This window comes from Rattus rattus, chromosome 4 (genome assembly GCF_011064425.1).
Source record: "Rattus rattus isolate New Zealand chromosome 4, Rrattus_CSIRO_v1, whole genome shotgun sequence".
NCBI lineage: Eukaryota > Metazoa > Chordata > Mammalia > Rodentia > Muridae > Rattus > Rattus rattus.
The window spans coordinates 29,876,483-29,898,149 of record NC_046157.1 but is presented as its reverse complement, the minus strand read 5'-3'; the positions used below and the strand labels follow the sequence as shown (position 1 = coordinate 29,898,149).

General features: G+C 41.3%; 1 protein-coding gene across 1 annotated transcript in view; it reads right to left on the bottom strand.

Moving 5' to 3' along the window:
- Nucleotides 1–8,108: 8,108 nt before the first annotated feature.
- Nucleotides 8,109–21,667, bottom strand: part of Ccdc80 (coiled-coil domain containing 80) — a 33,445-nt gene continuing 19,886 nt past the window's right edge. The window contains exons 4-8 of the mRNA XM_032900237.1: nucleotides 18,734–18,870; nucleotides 16,928–17,076; nucleotides 12,035–12,138; nucleotides 9,737–9,817; nucleotides 8,109–8,772 (exon numbers count right to left, since the gene is read on the bottom strand). Of these exons, the coding sequence (XP_032756128.1) occupies nucleotides 8,426–8,772; nucleotides 9,737–9,817; nucleotides 12,035–12,138; nucleotides 16,928–17,076; nucleotides 18,734–18,870 (818 nt within the window). The 3' untranslated portion in view covers nucleotides 8,109–8,425. The remainder of the gene's footprint in view (nucleotides 8,773–9,736; nucleotides 9,818–12,034; nucleotides 12,139–16,927; nucleotides 17,077–18,733; nucleotides 18,871–21,667) is intronic.

The following is a 21,667-nucleotide window of genomic DNA, read 5'->3' as shown; positions in this document are numbered from 1 at the left end:
TGCACTCACTGTTCTCCATAATAGCTGTGCCAACCTTTCCCTTTCCTTTACGCTTTTGCCAGCACATTGTGTTTTCTTTTGATAATGGCCATTCTGCTTTGCATGACATGGTCATGGCATCATTATTCGACAGTTCTTTCTCTCGTGGCTGAGTGTTGGGCAGTATGTAATGTATGTTTTAGCACTTAACTTTCTTCTTTTGAGGAATGTTTATTCAGATCACTCCCTCAGTTTTAACTTTAATATGAATGTGATGTGAAGGCTACGTGTTTCTGTGCTTGTTTGCATGTGTGTAAATGCACACGTGTGACGGGTGTAGGTGCAAATGTGTGCATCTGTATATAGATGCCTGAGGCTGACATCCGGTGTCTACTTTGATTGCTTTCCACCTCACTCATTAAGGCAGGGTATCTCAGTTGAACACAGAATTCAGTGGCTTTTATAGCAGTCAGCTTGCTCCAGGGAATTCATCTCTGCCTTAGATTCTAGGAATCCAAATACCTGTCCTTGTGCTTGATTGTGTAGCAAGCAATAGAACTACTACGCTATCTCCCATAACCCATTTCCCCATTTTTTGGATGATTCTTACATATTCTAGATATTAATCCTTAGACAAGTGAATAAATAGCAGGTTAATATTCTTCCCTTTCTCATTTGTCCCCTTACATTCCTGTCTCTTTTACTGTGCAAGCCTTATTTTGCTATAATCCCATGTGTACAGGATTAGTTTAGTTTTTATTTTTTTGGTCCTAGGTATGTAAATGTGAGCATGTGTGTGTCTGTGTGTGTGTCTGTGTCTCTGTGTGTGTGTCTGTGTGTGTGTCTGTGTGTGTGTCTGTGTGTGTGTGTGTCTGTGTGTGTTGGCTCTTTTATAAAAAGAACATCTGCCTATAACAGTATTTCAAAGTGTTTCCCTTTCTAGTAGTTTCAAAGTTTTGGGTAAAATCCAATGTTTCTTAATTATAGCATAGGTATAGAAAAATGAGGTATAGAGGGAACATACTTCGGCATCATAAAGGAGGCACATATACACATGTTCACACGCTCATTACACCATCATCACATTAAGTAGGGAAAAATCAGAAAGCATTTCCTCACATATCAGAAATAACAGTCAGATGACTAATTGTGACTGTATTCAGTATTATATTGGAAAACTTAAGACTGTAAGTCTTACAGGATTTGGAAAGAGGAAAGAATAAAAAGATTGCATAAAGGAAAGGAACAAGTAAAATCATTTCATTTTGCAGAAAATATTCAATAAATAGAAAAGCCAACATATTGAATAAATGGTTAAATGGGAATAATGGAAGGATAAGGATTGAATGAGTGGGGGTTAGGGCAAGGTAGAAGTTCGAAGGAATTCAGGAAGGGATAAGTAACACAACACCATTCAAAGAAGTCATGTGGAAACTTAGGATGTTGAAGCAGCATAAAGTATATGTATACACATAGATTTTAAAAAGTGTTCGAGTGTGAGTGCCATATAATGACACAGCAATGTCCCTATACACAGGCTAACGAATATTCCAGAGGCATGAAATTTCATGTCTTTTAGAGTTGCTGACAAGGTCCCAAGAGCCTTACAAACATTATAGGCTACCCCAGTGCTCTTGAACCCCCACCATAGTACTTAACAATAGAACAGGATAACTGAGTCACAGAATATGAAGGTACCAATCTCCTACAGGGCTGAAAACTTCCCCTTAGTTTTCATAGTGCTGGAAATAACTATGCATGCTACTAGAGGAGAAAAGTAATCAGCTACCTCATCCAGCTTTGAATACTATTAATAAGCTACAATAATAATGGTCTGCCAAGGCATGCCAGACTGGTATGAGAGTGGCATGAAGGTCATGGGAGTGATCAACACTTTCTGATGGGAATTAAGGCCTACCCCATAAGTTTACACCCACAACTATAATTGTTATCAAGGCATGAACCTATGGCTAGACATGCCATTGACTATAGCATAACTACTATAACCACTCTACTAACTTTCCTTAGTATTAAGCTTATTATTATAGCCATAGATTAGTACATCAGCCAACCTTCATTAGTGAGGCATCTTTCTATAGTAGATGTTGATTAACAGAGACCCACAACTGGTCAAGGTGCATCGAGTAGGAGACTACGGAATGCTCAGCCTTAAATGAGGTGTCTGAATCATAACCCCTTCCTCCCTAGACTTAGAGATCGTGGCAGAAAAGGAGCCAGAAACCTTGTAAGAGTCAGAGTGCTGGATAACTACAAAGAAACATCTTCCAGACACAACACTGAAGTTACACATTCTGTCTCACAGCAGTTTGTGGGACAGAATCTGCCCAAGCTCAAGCCAGACAAATGCAACATGAAAGGGGAGGAGGGGTGGTCCCAGAATCCTAACCTTAGCTGAGGAGCTCTTGGCAGCTGAAAGTTGCTCAGAGTGGGAGAGCTAGCTTTCTTTCTGGGTATTATTTGGGTAGGTCAAACATATTTCAGTGAGAGGCCAAGAGTGTAGAAGTAGCACAGACTGTCACTGACGTAAGTTACAGTAGTCACAATGGTAAGTGTAATAGTTACTTTCCTGTTGCTGCAATAGCATATCATAATCAAAGGCGATTTCTGGAAGAGTTTATTTTATCTTATGGTTCTGGTAAGCTGAACACTTACATCTTCAACTGCAAGCATGAAGGGATGGAAAGAAGAACGAAGTCTGTGTAATGTCAATGCCCATGCCCAGTGATCCATCCTGCAGCAAGGCCACACTACCAACCCCTTCCCAAACCATGCCACCAACTGGCATGTGGGCAAGGGTGGAGGTAGTGGCGGGGGTTTCTCATTCAATCCATCACTGTACGGAAGAGGACGTAGATCTTGGGGTCTTACTCTGCTGCTGTCTTCAGCCTTTTAAAGTTTTCACTGCACAAGTCTCTCATTCCCTTTGTTAGAGTTTACTCCATGATAATTAATTTGGGGATCAGCGGTATTGTGATAGGATCGGTTCCTGATTTCTTTCTCATCTGTTTCTCTTTGGTATTTAGGAAGGCCACGTATTCGGACATGTTAATTGTGTAACCTGCTCTGTGCTGAAAGTATTAAGGAGCCTGGGCAGTTTCCTGATGGATTCTTTGGCTTTTCCTGTGTATAGATTCATGTCTCCTGTGAATAAGGATACTTTCACCTTTTCTTTTCATGTCCCCCTTCTATTTGCCTCTCTAGTGTAATTCCTCTACCTAGGACTTCAAACAAACTATGAAATAGGAAGCAAGAAGACAACTAAGTAGCCGGTGTTGGTTCAGACTTCTAGAGTCTGACCCCGAGTAGGTTATTTTAGGTACATTTAAGCACAGCACTATTTGATGAAAACTTAGTCTGGTGACAATTAACTCAATCGCATGTGTACGACAAAGCACACATAAATCTCTTTGAGGAACAAATTAAGCTAAATACAGATTGGACGCGACTACATGGAAACTGTTTACAAAATCTACAAAAGTAAATTCTACAGATTAACTGAGGAAAACAAGATTACAGTAAGAGTCTGAGGACCCCATGCTGGAAAAGTCTCTAGCCACACAGAGAGTGAAAGGACACCAGGCTATTAAACATGTTTGCTCCCAGACTGGTACAACCATTCTGGAAATCAGTCTGGAGGTTTCTCAGAAAATTGGACATTGCATTACCTGAGTACCCAGCTATACCTCTCTTGGGCATATACCCAAAAGGTGCTCCAACATATAACAAAGACACATGCTCCACTATGTTCATAGCAGCCTTATTTATAATAGCCAGAAGCTGGAAAGAACCCAGATGCCCTTCAACAGAGGAGTGGATACAGAAAATGTGGTACATCTACACAATGGAATATTACTCAGCTATCAAAAACAACGAGTTTATGAAATTCGTAGGCAAATGGTTGGAACTGGAAAATATCATCCTGAGTGAGGTAACCCAATCACAGAAAAACACACATGGTATGCACTCATTGATAAGTGACTATTAGCCCAAATGCTTGAATTACCCGAGATGCACAGAACAAATGAAACTCAAGACGGATGATCAAAATGCGAATGCTTCACTCCTTCTTTAAAAGGGGAACAAGAATACCCTTGGCAGGGAATAGGGAGGCAAAGTTTAGAACAGAGGGTGAAGGAACACCCATTCAGAGCCTGCCCCACATGTGGCCCATACATATACAGCCACCAAACTAGATAAGATGCATGAAGCAAAGAAGTGCAGGCTGACAGGAACCAAATGTAGATCTCTCCTGAGAGACACAGCCAGAATATAGCAAATACAGAGGCAATGCCAGCAGCAAACCACTGAACTGAGAATAGGACCCCGTTGAAGGAATCAGAGAAAGAACTGGAAGAGCTTGAAGGGGCTCGAGACCCCATATGAACAACAATGCCAACCAACCAGAGCTTCCAGGACTAAGCCACTACCTAAAAGACTATACATGGACTGACCCTGGACTCTGACCTCATAGGTAGCAATGAATATCCTAGTAAGAGCACCAGTGGAAGGGGAAGCCCTGGGTCCTGCCAAGACTGGACCCCCAGTGAATGTGATTGTTGTGGGGAGGATGGTAATGGAGGGAGGATGGGGAGGGGAACACCCATATAGAAAGGGAGAGGGAAGGTCTAGGGGGATGTTGGCCTGGAAACCGGGAAAGGGAATAACATTTGAAATGTAAATAAGAAAATAAGAAATACACAATTTAATAAAGATAGAGAAAAAAAGAAACTAAGGAATAAAAAAAAAAAAAAAAAAACAGGTCTGCTCCCGATCTTTTGGGTGAGTAACAGGTTATACATTCCTGCCTTTGAAGGAACAACCCTGTGTGTTCCCTGAGTGCTAATCTGTGAGCACAAGGATCCCAGTGTCCCTTACCCAATATAATCACTATGAAAATAAATACAGGGCTTTTCATTCTTTTAACTAGAACTATCATAGGTTCCATTCAGTCCGTCCCTGAAGGACTCTTACCCTCTTACAGAGATACCTACACACCCATGTTTATTGCTTCATTGTCCTCAGCGGCAAGGAAATGACATACAGTGGGATTTTGTTCAGCCATAGAGAAAACTGAAGTGAGATTTTCAGGGAAGAGAAGCAAACTCGAAAGTGTTACATTAAGCTGTCTCTATGAGGAGCAAAGCGTGTGAGTAGACTGTATGCAACCAGAGAGAAACTGAAAAATGAAATGTGGAGAAAACGTGGTAAGGCAGTGCAGTGCACATGAGGTAACAAAGAACAAAGGAAGGAAACCATGGGATGGATGGGTGAGTGCAGGGTACAAGGGGAGGCCAAGGGCATGCGGAAGGAGTAGGGAGGGAAAGACAGCCATTTTGTTTAAAAATATTATAAGGTGAGGTTGGGGATTTAGCTCAGTGGTAGAGCGCTTGCCTAGGAAGCGCAAGGCCCTGGGTTCGGTCCCCAGCTCCGAAAAAAAGAACAAAAAAAAAAAATATATATATATATATATAAGGTAACCTAATGTTGATAATTAGAAAGCAAAAGCAATAAGAAAGGCAAAGGCCTTTTAACCAATGTAAATGTGCATGAGTATGGGTTTGTATACAAACATGTCTTTTCCCCCAAGGCAGGCTAATTTACCCTGCTGCTCGGCTGTCTTAACAACTCCCTAATGTTTTCTGTATACTGTAAACCCAGCTTCACATTCCAACTGAGCCTGCTATTTGCCATGAGATGGTGTAGGAAAAATTCCTCTCATGTCGTCCCTCTTGAATACTGTTTGATGGTCTTTGAGATAGTTGCCTCAAAGAGGAGGAGAGACAGGCTGTAGAACTTTACATTGAGGGCACAGTGGCTGTTTGTTTTCCTTCTGCATTAAGAACTCCTTAAGGACCACTTCTCCAAAGACAGGAGTAATGCCACCCTCTGTATGTGAGGCAGTTGGGTTTTACCTTTTGTGATGGTTCGTATATGCTCAGCCCACTATTAGAGTGGCACTATGATAAGGTGTGGCCCTGTTGGAGTAGGTGTGTCACTGTGGGTATGGGCTTAAGACTCGCACCCTAGTTTCCTGGAAGTGACCAGTCTTCGGATGAAGGAGTAGAACTCTCAGCTCCTCCTGTCCATTCCTGCCTGGATGGTGCCATGCTCCCGCCTTGATGATACTAGACTGAACCTCTGAATCTGTAAGCCAGCCCCAGTGAAATGTCCTTATAGGAGTTGCCTTGGTCATGGTGTCCATTCACAGCAGTGTAACCCTAAGACACCTTTGCTTGCCTGTTTTGAAGTAGGTCCCCTGCTTTGATAAGAAGTCAGTCAGGTTAAATGAAATACCTCAGAGCACCTCAGCTCTATTTGCAGCTATGAAGACAATCACAAGAATTCTCATTACATTTTATAGATTTTTAATATTCATTGTGTGTGGTTTTAATATAGTATGCAAAGTATTTTTGTTATTTTAGGCTTAATATTTTCTATGTTTTATATATAAAAATATTCTACTCTGCCAAGTTTTCCCAAGTTCATATGTTGTTTCCTTGTTTGTTTATTTACAGTGGTAGAGGTTAAAGAAACCCAAGGCTTTAGGCATTCTGGGCCCAAACCTTGATGAAACGGTCTCTGATGTACTATCATTTGGGTTTAGTTCAGAAGAACAGAAGGCAGCATTTATAAATGAGTTGGTATTAGTGCCGCCATCTTTCCTGTATACCAAAAAAAAAAAAGGATCCAAAATCCATCAACCATTGACCATGATGATGGTGGAGCTAATGGGAGACACCTGGGAAGATCATGGGAAACTTGTGGGGAAGACAGTGTAATCATCCAGATGACCACCAAACTGCTGTTCCTCCTCGTTTGTCCCTTTCTGGTGCTTCCTCCCCTTTCTTTCCATCTCTATGCCTACCATAACAATTAGCTATCTCTGTAGCTGTTCTCTCCTTGTCTGAGTTTATGTAGAAGGAGAAGTCTTTCCAGTTTTGTGTTCTGGATTCTAGCAGAATGTATAAAAAAAAATAGCATAAGTGATTTTAATTATTTATTCTACATGGAGTCTAACCTTCAGGGTGATATCATGATTAAGAATGGCAATGTCAAACCATTACTTGCATAAGCCAAATCTTTCAGTAACTCCCAACTTGGTCTTCTCAAATTTAGGAATGTTTCTAGAATAGGATCCACTCATGTTCTCTTTTGTCTGTCTGAAGACAGTCTGTGGCAAGAAGCAAAGTAAAGGAGCTTATGCATGAAGTACCAAGAAAAACTATAACACATCGTGTAGCTGCAGTAGGACCGGGACCCAGACAGAAGAACTAGTAAGGTTGAGTGAGCTCAGACCCAGGGAATCTCAGACTTGAGATCTCAAGTCTAGACACTCCCTATCCATTTCTGTACCTGCTCTAGATCAAGTATCCATGACACCCCACTGAGAGGACAACACCAGTTAGTCACCTGGAGTCCTTCCCCATGCAAATAGAGCATCATTAACATCTCAAACTGAGCCAATAGGAAACTCCTACCCCTAAATCCCACCCCACTCCTCAGTGTTTATGAAGACCCTGTAGACACAGAATAAAGCTCTCGCAATGATGAGATCATCAAGGCTCATATGGGAGTGACTGCTTTTACTGAGCTGTAACACTAGGGGAAAAGTTCGCTCTCCTGAAGCATTCGTTGCTAGGCCTTGGGACTGCGTGGCTGGCCAGGCTCACACCACCACTGCTACCACTGTTGCTGCTGTAGTAGCTGACAAAAGACCTGGGACCTTGGCTATCTGCCCTGCCCAGGTCACCCAAACCTCAATTCTTTGCTAAGAGCTGCAAAAGAACATCATATGGCATAGAACTGTTGTAAATATTTTAAAACTGACATTTCAAGTGTTTAGCCATCTGAAGCCAGTTATGGTGACTCATGCCTTTAATCCTAGCATTTGGGAGGCAGAGGCAGGTGGAACTTGTGAGTTTCAGACAAACCTGATCTACATAGTGAGTTCTAGGTCAGTCAGAGCAACACAGAGAGATCCTTTCTCAAAAGGAAAACTAAGCCATCTGTTGCCTTCTGTGTCTATCCAGATGTTCTACGAAAACATTTGTACTGTGAGTTTCAATATTCCTTAACACAATTTTTTACTTACAAATTGATAGAAGAAATGAAGATGTATAAATAGTTTATATACATTTGCATATCTAATAATAGCTATTATATGAGAAAAGAGATACTACCTTTTGTTTTTCAGTAAAAATTATTTAGCAGCACGTTTTCCTCTCTCAAGTTAGAGAGTTCTTTTAAATGTCTTAATAACAACTCATGAGTAGGGGAAAGTTTACTATTCCTTTAATCTTGGAAGAACACGGAGAGAAAAAGGCAGGGTATGTAGAGTATGGAGAAATTCCCTTATGAAGCTGTCTGCACACAGCTTTAGCAGATGAAGGGGGAACTGGATGGGAATAAGGTTACACATTTCTGTTCAGTAAGGGTATCCATGGTGGTAACTTTCATGATGACGGTAGTCATCCTGGTAGCCATCCTGGTATCCTTGGTGATAACTATGGTAACCATATCCCGCATACTCATCTTCTGGACAGCGCATCCCCAGTGACTGCTGAATGGCCATTTCCTGTCTCCGAAGTTGCATGGAATCAATTAAGTCATACACGATGACCATCGACCACATAGGAGAAGGATACCAAGATTTAACATTGCCATCTTTTCCAACTAGAAGCATGGAGAAGTACTCTGGGCTCACTTGAAAATAGTTGCGGATGTCTTTGACCAGGTGGGCTGGTACATCTTCCCGCTCAACAGTGGAGCTCCCTAGAAGAGCATCGTAATGGTCGTTAGTGGATTAAAGAGTCAGAGTTCAAAGATACAACAAAACAAGAGGAAATCACCACAAGAACAGAAGACCCACAAACCTGTTCTCTTTAGCGCAAAAGCCAGTTGTTTGCTGGCAGTGTCCAAAGAGCAATTAAATGCCGGGTTGTGCAAGGTTGTTATTGCCAAACCATGGGATGATGGACAAACTATGGCATCTCTTTTGAGAATGTTACAAAATACAGAACCGAGGCCTTAATTTAATGCTGCAACATCAACACCTTTACAATCTGTCGCAAACAGTGATGCTTCTATTTCTAGGTATGTTTCCAATTAGCGCACTTCTGTATAGTCTAGTTTTCCCTTCAATGGGCATGCTTGTTTTGTTGTCCGGAGTGAAAAGGAGCATTTATGTTGAAAAACAATGCCTGGATCTAAACCAGTAATGTGTGTGAAAAGAATAAAAAAAAAAAAGAAAAGAAAAGAGATGGGGAACTATGGCTTTCTGGGGGTGGGGGTCTACTCTGGTGCTCAGCCAGGGAACTCCCACACTGGCATTTATTTCAAAATGAGGGTCTGTGTGCAGGAAAGATGGCTATGCCTTCTGCAAGCTTCAGTCTGTAGTCGTTTTCGTTTGACTTCTTTGAGCCTTTTATTGTATTTCCTTACCTTGTGAATGGAAATCAAGGCGCTAAGACCTCATAAAACAATCATGAGATTAGATGATAGAGCCTAGTTACTTTGAAAAACCTTAAAACTCGTTATCGAACAAAAGCATGATTTTGATTATGAACGTGGATGTGTTTACTGCTGGTTTCAATGGTTTTATATCAAAACCAAGATCGGTCCTTAGTCCAGCCCCTGCCCCATACACATCCCGGACACACAAGCATGCCTGTGCTCCCTGGAGACATTCCTGCCGATTGCATGCAGCCAAACAATGTTTAAAATAATAAACTATTACCATTAATTGGGAACAGTTCTAAAATGCCTCCAACTTCCTCTCCAACGCCCAAAAGCTTCAAAATGGTTATATGTCGCAGGCCTGACACAAAAGAAGAAAATTACAAAATTAGAGGGGAAAAAAAATCTGAAAATGTCTAACTGATGATTTTCATGTCACTTAAAATCTGAAAAGAATATATAAGACACACACACACACACACACAGAGAGAGAGAGAGAGAGAGAGAGAGAGAGAGAGAGAGAACAATCTGTCTTTGATATTTCTACGGCATGGAAACTTTTTTTAAAAAACTGACAAGAGCAGTTACAGATTTTAGGATTAACAAGAATCAAGCAGTTTTGTGTGTGAGGCAAAAGAACTGAAATAGATTTGCTCTTAAAATGATTCGTGCTGTACAATACCAAAATATGAAACTAATGAAAGTAAAATATCTACCATGAGCTAAGCACAATGTTGGATTCTGGGGGAAAAAAATAAACCTGAAAGTTTCATACCTTTTATGGATAACTTCCGCTCAGAGAGAAAAGCCACACAAACCATCTAAGTGATAGTTTAGGAGTCAGTCAGGAGCTAGACACTTCACATGACTGGCAGGTTCTTACTTATGCAGAGTATATACTGGGGAACCCCGGGCAAGCACAGCTGGCTTCCCATCTTCCGCTCAGGTTTCAGCAAAGGAGAGGAGGTCATGCCTTGATAGCTTGTTGGAATTCTTTTGAAGATGAAAAGCATGTGAAGGGACTCAGAAAAAAAACAGCAAGATGAAGAGAGTCTCACCCGGGTCCTTTCTTGGAGCTAACGATAAGATCAGTGGAGTTCGTTGCCCAGGGAGAAAATTAAAAGCTTCTATATGGGAGGGCTCCATTAAGGAGGAGCTAACATCAAGGCAAAACGCCATTCCCCACCGTTTTGTTTTGTTTTTCCACCTTTTTCTTTTCCCGGAAAGGTAAAGCAAGCATTCTACTCCAAACACCAGTGAGTCATATTTTGAGAACCTGAAGATCATGAATTTAATGACTCCTGGAAAGCATGATTTGTTCACATTTCCTGCGTATAACAAAAGGCTTTGCTTACCCTCCTGTGGCACAGGCTTTCTGTGCTAGGATAAAAAAACCCAAACAGCCCCGCCTAGCTCTTGAGAAGGTATCTACAGAAAAGTAGCAAACCATGATTTTACTTGGCATCATTGTATCTTTGACATGGGTCACACTCTGCAGCCCAAGCTAGCCTGGAACTCAAAAATCCCTAGTTTGAGTCTCTTGGCGCTGAGATTACACGACCTCTGGAAGAGCAGTCAGTGCTCTTAACCACTGAGCCATCTCTTTAGTCCCCAAGTGCAGTTTTATAATTGTGCCATAATCAGAGACGTGATTCTTCCTACTTGAAATATCAAAGTGGTCTTAATTTGTAATGTTATAATGATGAATTTTTATATCAGTGACAGGAAAGCAGCCCTCCCATACATATCTCTAATGATTCAAAGCCCTCCTCTTGGCAGCTGCAGGGCTCACGGTGTCAGCTGTGACACTGCCACTATTGACCTCATTGTCGCCCCAAGTCACAGTGAACCTACTAATAAGTTCTGTATACTGTACATATATTTCCATGGCAAGATTTAAAATGATTCTCGTGCTTTTAGTTAGCCCAGCAGAAAATGTTTAGCAAATAAGGTGCCATGTTATTTTTCAAAATATTGATATTTGCAACAAGTAGAAAAGAAATGTACCCTTTCTGATTTGGCTTTAAAAGGTTCAGAAATAGACACGGTAACACACACCCAAAATTCCAGCAGGGAGAAGGATAAGGAATCTGGAGTTACATAGTGACATTCTGTTTTTAAAGAAATAAGGATTCTGTTGCATTAATTCCTAGAACAAGATCGGTATATGGGAGAGTACCCAACATTAGTAGCCAGGACCCAAGTATCAGATAAGTGATACTGCTGGCATTTCATCAACTTAAGACGTTTAAAACTGGCTTGCCTAGCAAGCGCAAAGGCCCTAGGTTCGTCTGCAACTCCAAAAAAAAAAAAAAAAAAAAAAAAAAAAAGAAAAGAAAAAAAAAAAAACTGATTAAAAAGTAAAGCAGTGGATACTTTCAAACGCTTGGAAGGAATGTATACCCGATTAAAACAGTACTTCGAAAGCAACCTCATATTCAGTATAATAGACTACGTGTCTGGGAATGTACATCTGAATTAGAGTATATTTGGATGAGCTAATATCCTATGTTCCATTTTAGAATCATCCAGAAAGAAAGCGGGATGGGAAAGCAGAAATGAGGTGCCTCCTCCTTACCAAAATTGCATGCCTGACCGTTGAGGGCGGAGAGCTGCTGTGAATAGGCCCAGTCTTCGTCATTGGGAGCAGAGATCACCAGCAACCGCCTCCTCCATCGGAACCTGGAAGAGATGCGGAGGGCCGCTATGACTGCTTCCCACACTAGAGGCCAGTGTTAGGAAACCCAGCAAACATCGGCTCTTGGGTTTTTCCATTCCCAGAATAAAAATCCCTGGCCCACAGAACTCTTCCACGGCTCCTGAAAGCCATTCAGCTGCATTACCGCACACTCTTACTTTTTCCGTGTGTCTCCTGTATGCCTGAATAGGTTGGGTCATGGTCACCCCTGCCTGATGAGGACACTCAGAGTAAAGTGATGCTCTCAGTTATAAAGAACAAAACTGTAAAGGAAGCAAGGCCAACAAGATGACAGAAGACAGATAAAGTCCCTGTAGAGTTCCCCTTTGAGTTCAGCAAGAGCTGGGAAATGAGACTATCAACAAGAAAAGACTAGAGGGGTTGGGGATTTAGCTCAGTGGTAGAGCGCTTGCCTAGCAAGCGCAAGGCCCTAGGTTCGGTCCCCAGCTCCAGAAAAAAAAAAAAAAAAGAAAGAAAGAAAGAAAAGAAAAGACTAGAAAGTGACCACCAAATTTTAAGTACGTGACCACAGCAACAAGAAAAAAAGTGGGAAAGTCACTACAAGGATTAAGGAGGGTTCCAGGAAATGAAAACCCCACGTATTTTCTTTAATAGGGGGTTGTTATTCTAGAGGAAAATGCAAGTTCCGATCTCTATCATATCATTAATAAAAGGCAGTGCAAACTGCCCCTATGAAGTACAGGATTTTGATAAAGCCAGCTTCTACTGTTAGCACGGCTGTCATGGTGGACTAATAGACCTTTTATCTTATACATGGACACTTGAGTTCAAGTTTGTCATCACTACTTCTTGGATGTCTTTGTGCACATCACCCAGTTCAACTAAGTCTCAAATTTTCATTATTTCTGAAGTAAAAATTATATTGGTTTCTACTCCAAAGACATGTTCCAAAATTAAGCTCCTAAAGCCATCAGTATGTTATCCACATGATAACCCGGAAATCATGTCTTCATTTACAGCTTCTCCCAGTTTAAAAACCTGTACCATTATCGTACCTCGGACATCACTCATCACAGTACAACATGGCAATCTATTCAATGGTGTCCGTATGTCGTTTTAAAGCTCACTTTCACTGCATAGTAAGTGTTCTTCACTGAGGCTTGGGAAAGCAAGCTGGTTTGCCCCCATTTTGTGAATAATAAGACATAAGTAATTTGCGCATAGTAAATCTAAGGTAGTAATGGTACCAGAATACAGACTTAAGGATGAGGATGCTGTATTTGTTCTCACAGGGTCCTCAGCGCAGTATGAAATAATATAGTGTGCTCCCGGTGGAAAGCTGAACAGAGTTATCACAAACTGGAAGAGTGTCGCTTTCTGCCCTAGGTGCAGGAAACCAGAAAGCATTAACAGTCACTGAGCTAGAGGCCGGCCATTTTGTTTGTGTCTTCTCTTCCTATGCCCTATCTAGCTTCAGGATGAACACGAGAGTTTTTAACCCCCAGGAAAATGGCCTCTTGGAGGGAACAGTGGTTTGGGGTGGAATGAAGGAAAATAATAGTCTAATGAAATACAAGCTCTGAATGGATGTCTGTCTCCTGAGGCTTGCCAAGAATTGCTTGCCGTAACATTGCATTCACTTCCTCTGCTTGTTTTTCTTCAAAGGGAAAGGCAAACAAGGCTCCCCTGAGGATAGAAGATGCATGTTTTGGCACAGATAGAGGGAAAGGAGCATATGAGACAGCCCAGAGGTTCCTGGGAAAAGGAACAGTGGTGGCTGGTGGGTCACAAGCTCGGTCTCTGATCTCCCTGCTTCCTTAGGAAGAATGCCAGGCCAGAACTGGCCCCTAGCCAGCATGTAACCAGGCCAGCCTCTCTGGCCTACATGGAGCCATTGAGCTATTTTGGTGAGGTCTGTTTTAACTTGTTTACCTGTATGCGCCACTGAATGAGGTTTTGATGGTAGAAGGATGAGACACCTTGTCTCAGACACAACCCAGAGAAGGTTGCTTCCCAGAAGGAATGATTGGACTTTACACACTGAGACCTAAGGCCCCAGCTCAAAGGCACTAAAGAAAATAACTTCCAGGGCCCGTGACAAGAACTGTGACCCTGCTTAGGTCCCCATTTGGGCCAAATTATTCTTCTGTCACGATATCTTCTCAGTAATGAAACCCTACAAGCTCTGTGTGTGTTTGCTTCTTTTCACTGGCATCCCAAATTAGTGTGCCTTTGCCCACTGTTTGGGCTTCTTTCTCAGGAAGGGTAATTATAGTCTAAAGTATAGTGCTAAAGACCAGACTGGCTTCAGGGTCTGGTCACTTGAAACCAGGCTGTGCAGTCTTACCAACCAGTCAGCAAATTTAAGGAAAATTCCCATTTAGGGACTGGCTTGGCCATAGGATTTCTATTTTTTTTTTTCATTTTGGAACTCTTTTCTTTTTCTTCTTCTTTTTTTTTTTTTTCCTCTTTTTTTGTCTTAGCCTAGATACCGATTCTGAATGGTCTACCGAGCTTCTCTCACTGACGAAGTGTATATAGGTCTCAAATAATGCCCTGGAATACTGTTATAGCAGTTACTAATCACTTGTTTTGTGCTAGGGCCTGGGCTGCTGTTACCTTTAGTATTAAGTTGCTATTTAGTATTTGAAGTATTATTAGTATTAATAACAAAAATGCTTTTATCATTTTGCAAGTTAGAAAACTGAGTGAGAAAAAAAGAAAGAGAAGGAAGGAAGGAAGGAAGGAAGAAAGAAAGAAAGAAAAAAAGAAAGAAAGAAAGAAAAAAGAGGCAGAATTGCAACACAGGGCTATTTTATTCCAGCCTCTGAGAAATCTGTTTATTCTGTTTTAATTTTTAGGAAAATATTTTATTAGTTCTTTGAATATTTCATACACTATATTCTGATCATATTCAGTACCTGTCAACTCTCTCAGGTTTTCTCTCCCCATCCATAACCTCCTACAAACTCAACTTCCAATTCTATCATTATTACTGTTGTTGTCGTCATTGTTGTTGTTAGCCATTAAATATAATTGCATCGTCCAACTAAGCTTAGGAGTTAGGAGTAGGGCCTGCCCTGGAGTGTGGTTCTCCCACCAAGGGTCACCATTAAAGAACACTGACTGTCCCTCTACCAGCCACTATCAAGTGTCAGTCTCTCTTCAGCTGCCAAGTGGGATTGCGTCTCTAGCATGAAGGAGGGAGTAGGGATATTTTAAGTTCAGAGGTGGTGGTTAACTGTAAGGAAAATGTTTTCTAGACACAGCAGAGTGGTTGTACATACAAACCTAAGAAGATTATGACACCATCCACAAGACCTGTAAATAAATGTACAAACACACACATACACATGCACACACACACACACATGCACACACACACACACACGCACACACACACACACACACACACACACACACACACACACACACACACACACACACACACACACGACACACACACACTCTCGTAAAGTTTAAAAGAATTTGGCCTATTACAAACTTGCAACTACAAGTGAGGTTTCGTAATCGGATAATTAAGTTTAACAAGGTTGAAATCTAAGTGAATGCAATGGGGTGGGGTGGGGCATTTGAAAATATCCAAACAGAATCTATGGGTACCATTTTACATCTGCATGTACAACAGTGAAGCTTCCTGGTATCAACATGGATGAGTATACAGCAACCCTGGGTAGAAGAAGGGTTCCTTGCTACCATTATTTCAATTTTATAGTGGAAAGGCTTTTTAAGGCAGTTTAGTTAAGAAGTGTAAGGCCAACACGGTGAATGTGCTGCAGACTGAACATGAATGATAAATTTACCTTCTTTAGATGAGTTGTTATAGCCTAGGAGTTCAAGTCATTCATGTCTTAATCCCTTAGTTCTTGAGATCCTGACTAACACCAGGCTGTGCGTAAAGTTTAAGCCCACGTGACTCACATTTAACCCTGAGCCTCCAGCAAACGTTTGCTTAATTTCCGGAGACCCTCAGCCTTGAAGTACAGCTGGGGCCGTGCTTATATTGAGATCTCTGTGATTCGATTTGTTGTGAGTACATTCTTCAGTTTTGTCCCTCTTAGGGACTGACTCAAAGTCCCTATGAAACTTTCACCCAACACTGGGAAAGCTTAGAGCAAAGACTTAGAGCAAAGAAGAAATTGTTATTTTGTTTTTCTTAAGCTGGTCTCTAGGGAATGTCCCAACCCCTGCTGTCAATGGACTTGGAGTAAACACTACTCCCCAGAGAATCCAAGAGCAAGGTCAAGAGGATTCCTACTTCTAGGGTCTCAGTGGAGCAAGGTCAAGAGGATTCCTACTTCTAGGGTCTCAGTGTGGCTTTCGTTGTTTTGCTGTTAGGAAGTAGAAAGTCAAGCACAGTGCACCAATCCCATTTGTAAGTGGAAGAAGACTCATGGCAAACAAATGTGATGTCTACAGCTTGCACTCCTTATGAAAGTTGTGAATTCTATGTGAAGTGCAAAAAAAAAAAAAAAAAAGACCTCTCTAATATCACAAAACCAACCTTCGCAGTTGGAGTTGGAACTGGCCTTGCAACCAGAACCATTTCTAGACACACAGGACGAGGCCCCATAGCCAGGGTGCTCAAAAGATGAGTACATGTGAACCGCCATGTTTCTTTGATTCTGAGTCATCAAATTCAACCATCAAATTAAAAAGAAAAAAACAAACAAAGAGAGAGAGAGAGAGAGAGAGAGAGAGAGAGAGAAAGGATAAAGAAAAAAGAAAAGAAAAGAAAAATCTCCATGTAAAATTGCAGTAGCCTCTTCTGAGAATACAAAGATGATGTACCTGGATAGGAAATTCTCCAGGGACTGCCTCTTGTCCTCCTTGCAGGTAATGCCCTCCTTCTTCTGCTTTTCCATATCTTTGATTCGGGATTGGAAAGTATCGATCAGATCAAACACAGACTTCATTGCTATTGGCACTTCGTAATATTGCTGTTTAAGAAAGCATAGGATGCATGCAATTTATACCTTCCAGAGAAATCTAGGAAAATCTTTTGACTTGGAGCCTAGAGGGTTTATGGTTTATGAACACTCTTTTGCAATAGTACTATCTGCTAATTGTTTGAAATTGGGCCCCCAGGAAGCAATTGGTATAATTATAAAAAGAATGGTTCTAATATCCTTTTACTGAAAACCATTTATACCTTCCTTGCCATACAAACCTTAAGTTTATTCCCATAGTACTGGCACTAAGCTGGTTTCTATTTATGACACCACCAGAAAACATAGACCAGCAAATGAGACCGCATGTTAAGGTTGTTAACCTGACTTTCCCACCAAATCCTGTTTTCTTGAGTCATTTAATGTTAGGTCATGTTTGCTGACATGTTCTCAGAAGCAGGTAAGGACCCAACTTACAATTAGATTCATTCCCTTGGATCCCAGCTACCTAGACTTTCAAACATCACGTGATGTGGATATGGACCCTGCTGAGCGAAACCAATATGAGGGCCACCTGAGCAGGGCTTCCAACTTTGTCCCTTAGAGATCATCTAGTTCAACTTCTCCCATGAGAGATGTGGTAACATGTGCAGAACACATGAATGGAGTGATATCTCCTCAGAGCCACAAAATCACTGCAGGTTAACTCAGCTGTTTTGATGGTGCAGATCACAACCCCCTCCGAATAGATCTTCATGGAAGCTTGCTAACTGTCAGCATCCTAGAATGCTAAAGACTCCAGGACCTTAGATAGCCTCTGTGGGGATGAAATCTAATGCTAGCTGGATCAACTTGGACAAGCCACTTACCCATTCTGGGTATATTTTTTTCTCTGTAAAACAAGAAGGATACTGGCATTTAATTTAGATCCTTAAGACAAGGGTTGCATATTATTTGAGCAGTTTGCTTGGTGTAAGGAAAGCACCTAATAAAATAAGCTTTTTTGTCACTATTGTGACCCTGTAACTCAGTTTTTGGTGCTCCAGATACTTTGTTGCTACAGAAAGAAAATAAATGGAAAATTCTTGCAGTCTTTTTATCTTAAATTATGAGGTAAACTTCTAGACTTTCCCTAAAGCAGTGGTTCTCAGGAAATTTGGTTCCTTCCAAAGGGACCTTCCAAAGGGTCCAATGCTGGCACCCTTTAATACAATTCCTCATGAGGTGACCCCCAACCATAAAATTTTGCTTCTGTTATGAATCATAATGTAAATAACTAAAATGCAGGCCATTTGATATGTGATCTCCAGGAAAGGGAAATTTGACCCCCAAAGAGGGTCATGACTTACAGTTGAGAGCCACTGCCCTAAAGGAACCCAATGTAAGTGTAGGGTTTCTTGAAGAAGGAACTCCCCTGACTCTTATATTTCCAGGGCATGGATCACTACAGCCATTTAACTCGTGTCTGATAAATTCTCCATATTGGTGTGATGGCAAGATTCAGTCTGAATCATGTAGCTGAGCTGTCTAAGTTTAGGTCAACCCATTCCTTTTCTGGAGAGATCATTTCTGAATTTGAATGACTGAAATACTAGGGGCTGTTTAAAAGCCTTACCAGTAGGGCAAAGTTTTCGGGCTTACTGATCACAAGAAACTGTAGTTTCTATTCTGAGAAATTGTACCACATCACTCACAGCAAATCGCATACCTTGACTCTTAGATCCACATCTGTCAGCACCATGAAGAAGTCATTGTAGGTCATTCCATACTCCTTCCTCAGCTCACTGATGAGATGCTGGTCTACCAAGTCCTCGTCATCCACCACACGCATGGGTTTCTCATTATCTTAAGAAAAGCAAAATGTGCAGCAAAAATGAGTATGACGAAAGAGAAAACACTGAAGAAGGTGAGTGGGGACCCTGAAGTTCATCCAGCTCAAACCAGACCATTCTGTCTAGTTTTATAGACTTACCTCACAATGTGTGTGAACAGTTTTACAGTGAACTATATAAAATTAAAACTATACCAATAGTGAATTCACAGGTATAAAGCCACCAAAGGAATATACAAAATACCATTTAAAACCACACCTCTAAAGATGACAGCCCATCTCCGCCCCCACGTTCTTGTGAAACAGAAGTGTTAGCATTGAGTTTGCCTAGCATTACTAGAAAACTGTCCATCCTATGAGGCGTTACCTAAATTGCCAGGAAGCTAGACCAGACATGTTTGTTAAGGCTCACTTCCACTATGGATAATTCTGAGTCTGAAGCCTGTATCTGCTCCTTTTTTGGCATATAATTAACTTTGGAGCTCAGTAAACATGTGCCAAAGAGAAAAATAAAGAGTCTATGCCCAAAAGTAGTCGCAGGTTCATTTGGGCTCCAGAAGAAGCTTTGCAAATTTCTCAAATGAACACAATTTCAAGCAAAATTTAAGAGCGTTTGGAAGGCTTTAAGCATTATGCGTGCCTTCAGTCAAAGAATTATAATTGAGAACAGTTCCTGAAGGTGCCACTGAGGACATGGGAAACATGAATATCCAGTGGTCTTAGTTAGGGTTTTTATTACTGTGTTCAAACATTTAAACCAGAGTGGCTTCGGAAGGAAAGGGTTGATTTCACCTTATAGTTCCACAGCACAGCCTATCACTGGGGAAGTCAGGCAGGAGCCTGGAGACAGAAACTCATGCAGAGGCGATTGAGGAGTGCTGCTTACTGATTTGCTCTTCCTGGCTTGCTCTGCCTGCTTGCTTATGGCAACCCAAGACCAGCAGCCCAGGGGTGGCACTACAGGGACCACAGTAGGCTGGCCCTCCCACATCAATCATCAATCAAGAAACTACCACAGGCGTCTGGTGTGGGAATTTTCTTAATTGAGTTCCCTCCTCCAAAATGACCCTAGCTTGTGTCAAGATGACATAAAACTAGCCAGAACACAAGTGTCTGTAGCTTTACATACAAGTTATATATCTGGAATGTATTTAAACATTTCTAAGGACAAGACAGTCTACAGACTGTCACTAACTTGTGGTTTGATTTAAAGTTTTTTCAACTTGATGATAGAGTAGAAGTGACACAAGTTCAGTGAAGCCGTGATTTGAATGTTAATTCTTTCCAAGTATTCTCTCACAAGGTAAAGGCTGTAGAAGCCATTTGATCATGGGTAGCCGCTGATTCTGTAGGGCCAGCTGTGCTGCTATGCTGTGTATCACAGCTTAGAACGTCAGGTTAAATACATTTCTTATTTTTACTGGTATTTATTTGTGTGTGTGCAAGCGCCGTGTGTGCACTCAACAGCGTAGGTGTGAGGGAAACTCTCAACACTTCTCACAAAAGACAGGTCTCCCCTGCTACCCAAGGGCTCAAGGAATCAAATTCAGGTCATAAAGTCTTTGTACAGGAGCCTCCATAAAGAGATTAGTGTTTCCTGCAACTCCAACTAAAATTGTACCTTCAAAATAATCACTCATATTTAAGATAAGTGAAAAATAAAATTAGTGAATGCGTGACAACATAACTATTACCACAGGCAGTCTTAGTTATCAACACAGACACACAGTGTGCAGTAACAGGGACTATTTTGCAAATAAAAGATTAAAGCTGAACATATCCATTGCCTTCCCAGATAAGAAGACAATGACAGTTAAACTGTTACTTTGATCCAGTTGATTATGCTAGGTAGAAACATGTAGCTTGCTTCTAATTTCTTTTCCAAAGTCATAACAGTGCTTCATGGAGGTGGTCCACAGTCACAGAACCTAAGAAACTGTATGAGGACCAAGCATTGTCTGAAACCTGGAGGAGGATATGATGGGGCATATTGCATAGATGACATATCTGGTTTTTCAATTGTACAGTTTGTTGTTGACAAAACACATACTAATTAAAAACTCTCATGTTACAGTAGTAGTTTTGCTCATTTTTAGTATATCTTCTTCAGCATAGAAAGTTAAGATGCAGAATTAAATGTGCCGTATGATATTATTCTTGGTTCAAAACATGTTTAAGGCAAAAGAAGATGCAAATTGGAAAACACAGCAGGCAGCACCCATTCTGTAGGACCCAGAGCTGTTCACAGTGATTTCCTCTGTGATGGAAGTGGCAGACATTAGGTGGAGTGTTGACTTGTCATTCTCCGCGTCTCTACTGTTCAAATGTCAACAAGGCATACTTCTCTGCGAATAGTGAAGATTTCAAATTTCCTTAACCATAATGTGTCCATCAAGCTACCTTCTAAATTATTGTGTTCGTGCCCATAGGATAGCACTGTTGTCAGCTTTTTGCAGTGCCCGGTGGTAACTCCAGAGATTCACTGTTGGTCAAAGTAGTGGGAATGAACGGTTGAGGAATGACCTTCCCTAAAGGGGACATCTACAGCACTGCCCCAAAGGCTCAGGCGATATCACAGAAGAAGGAACAGAAAGAATATACGAGCCAGAGGAAGGCAGAGGAGATGAATGCTGAGTTCTAGCCATGATGTGGCTGCTACACTTCTGAGACTCATGTCCACCATGCTTACCTATACAAGATGGTGCCTTCTAGTCACTGAATAAGAGGCGATTATAGGGCTCTATATTACGGTTGACAGGGAAGGAAGAAACCATTTTCTTCAGTGCTATAGACACTGATTAGGTACCCATG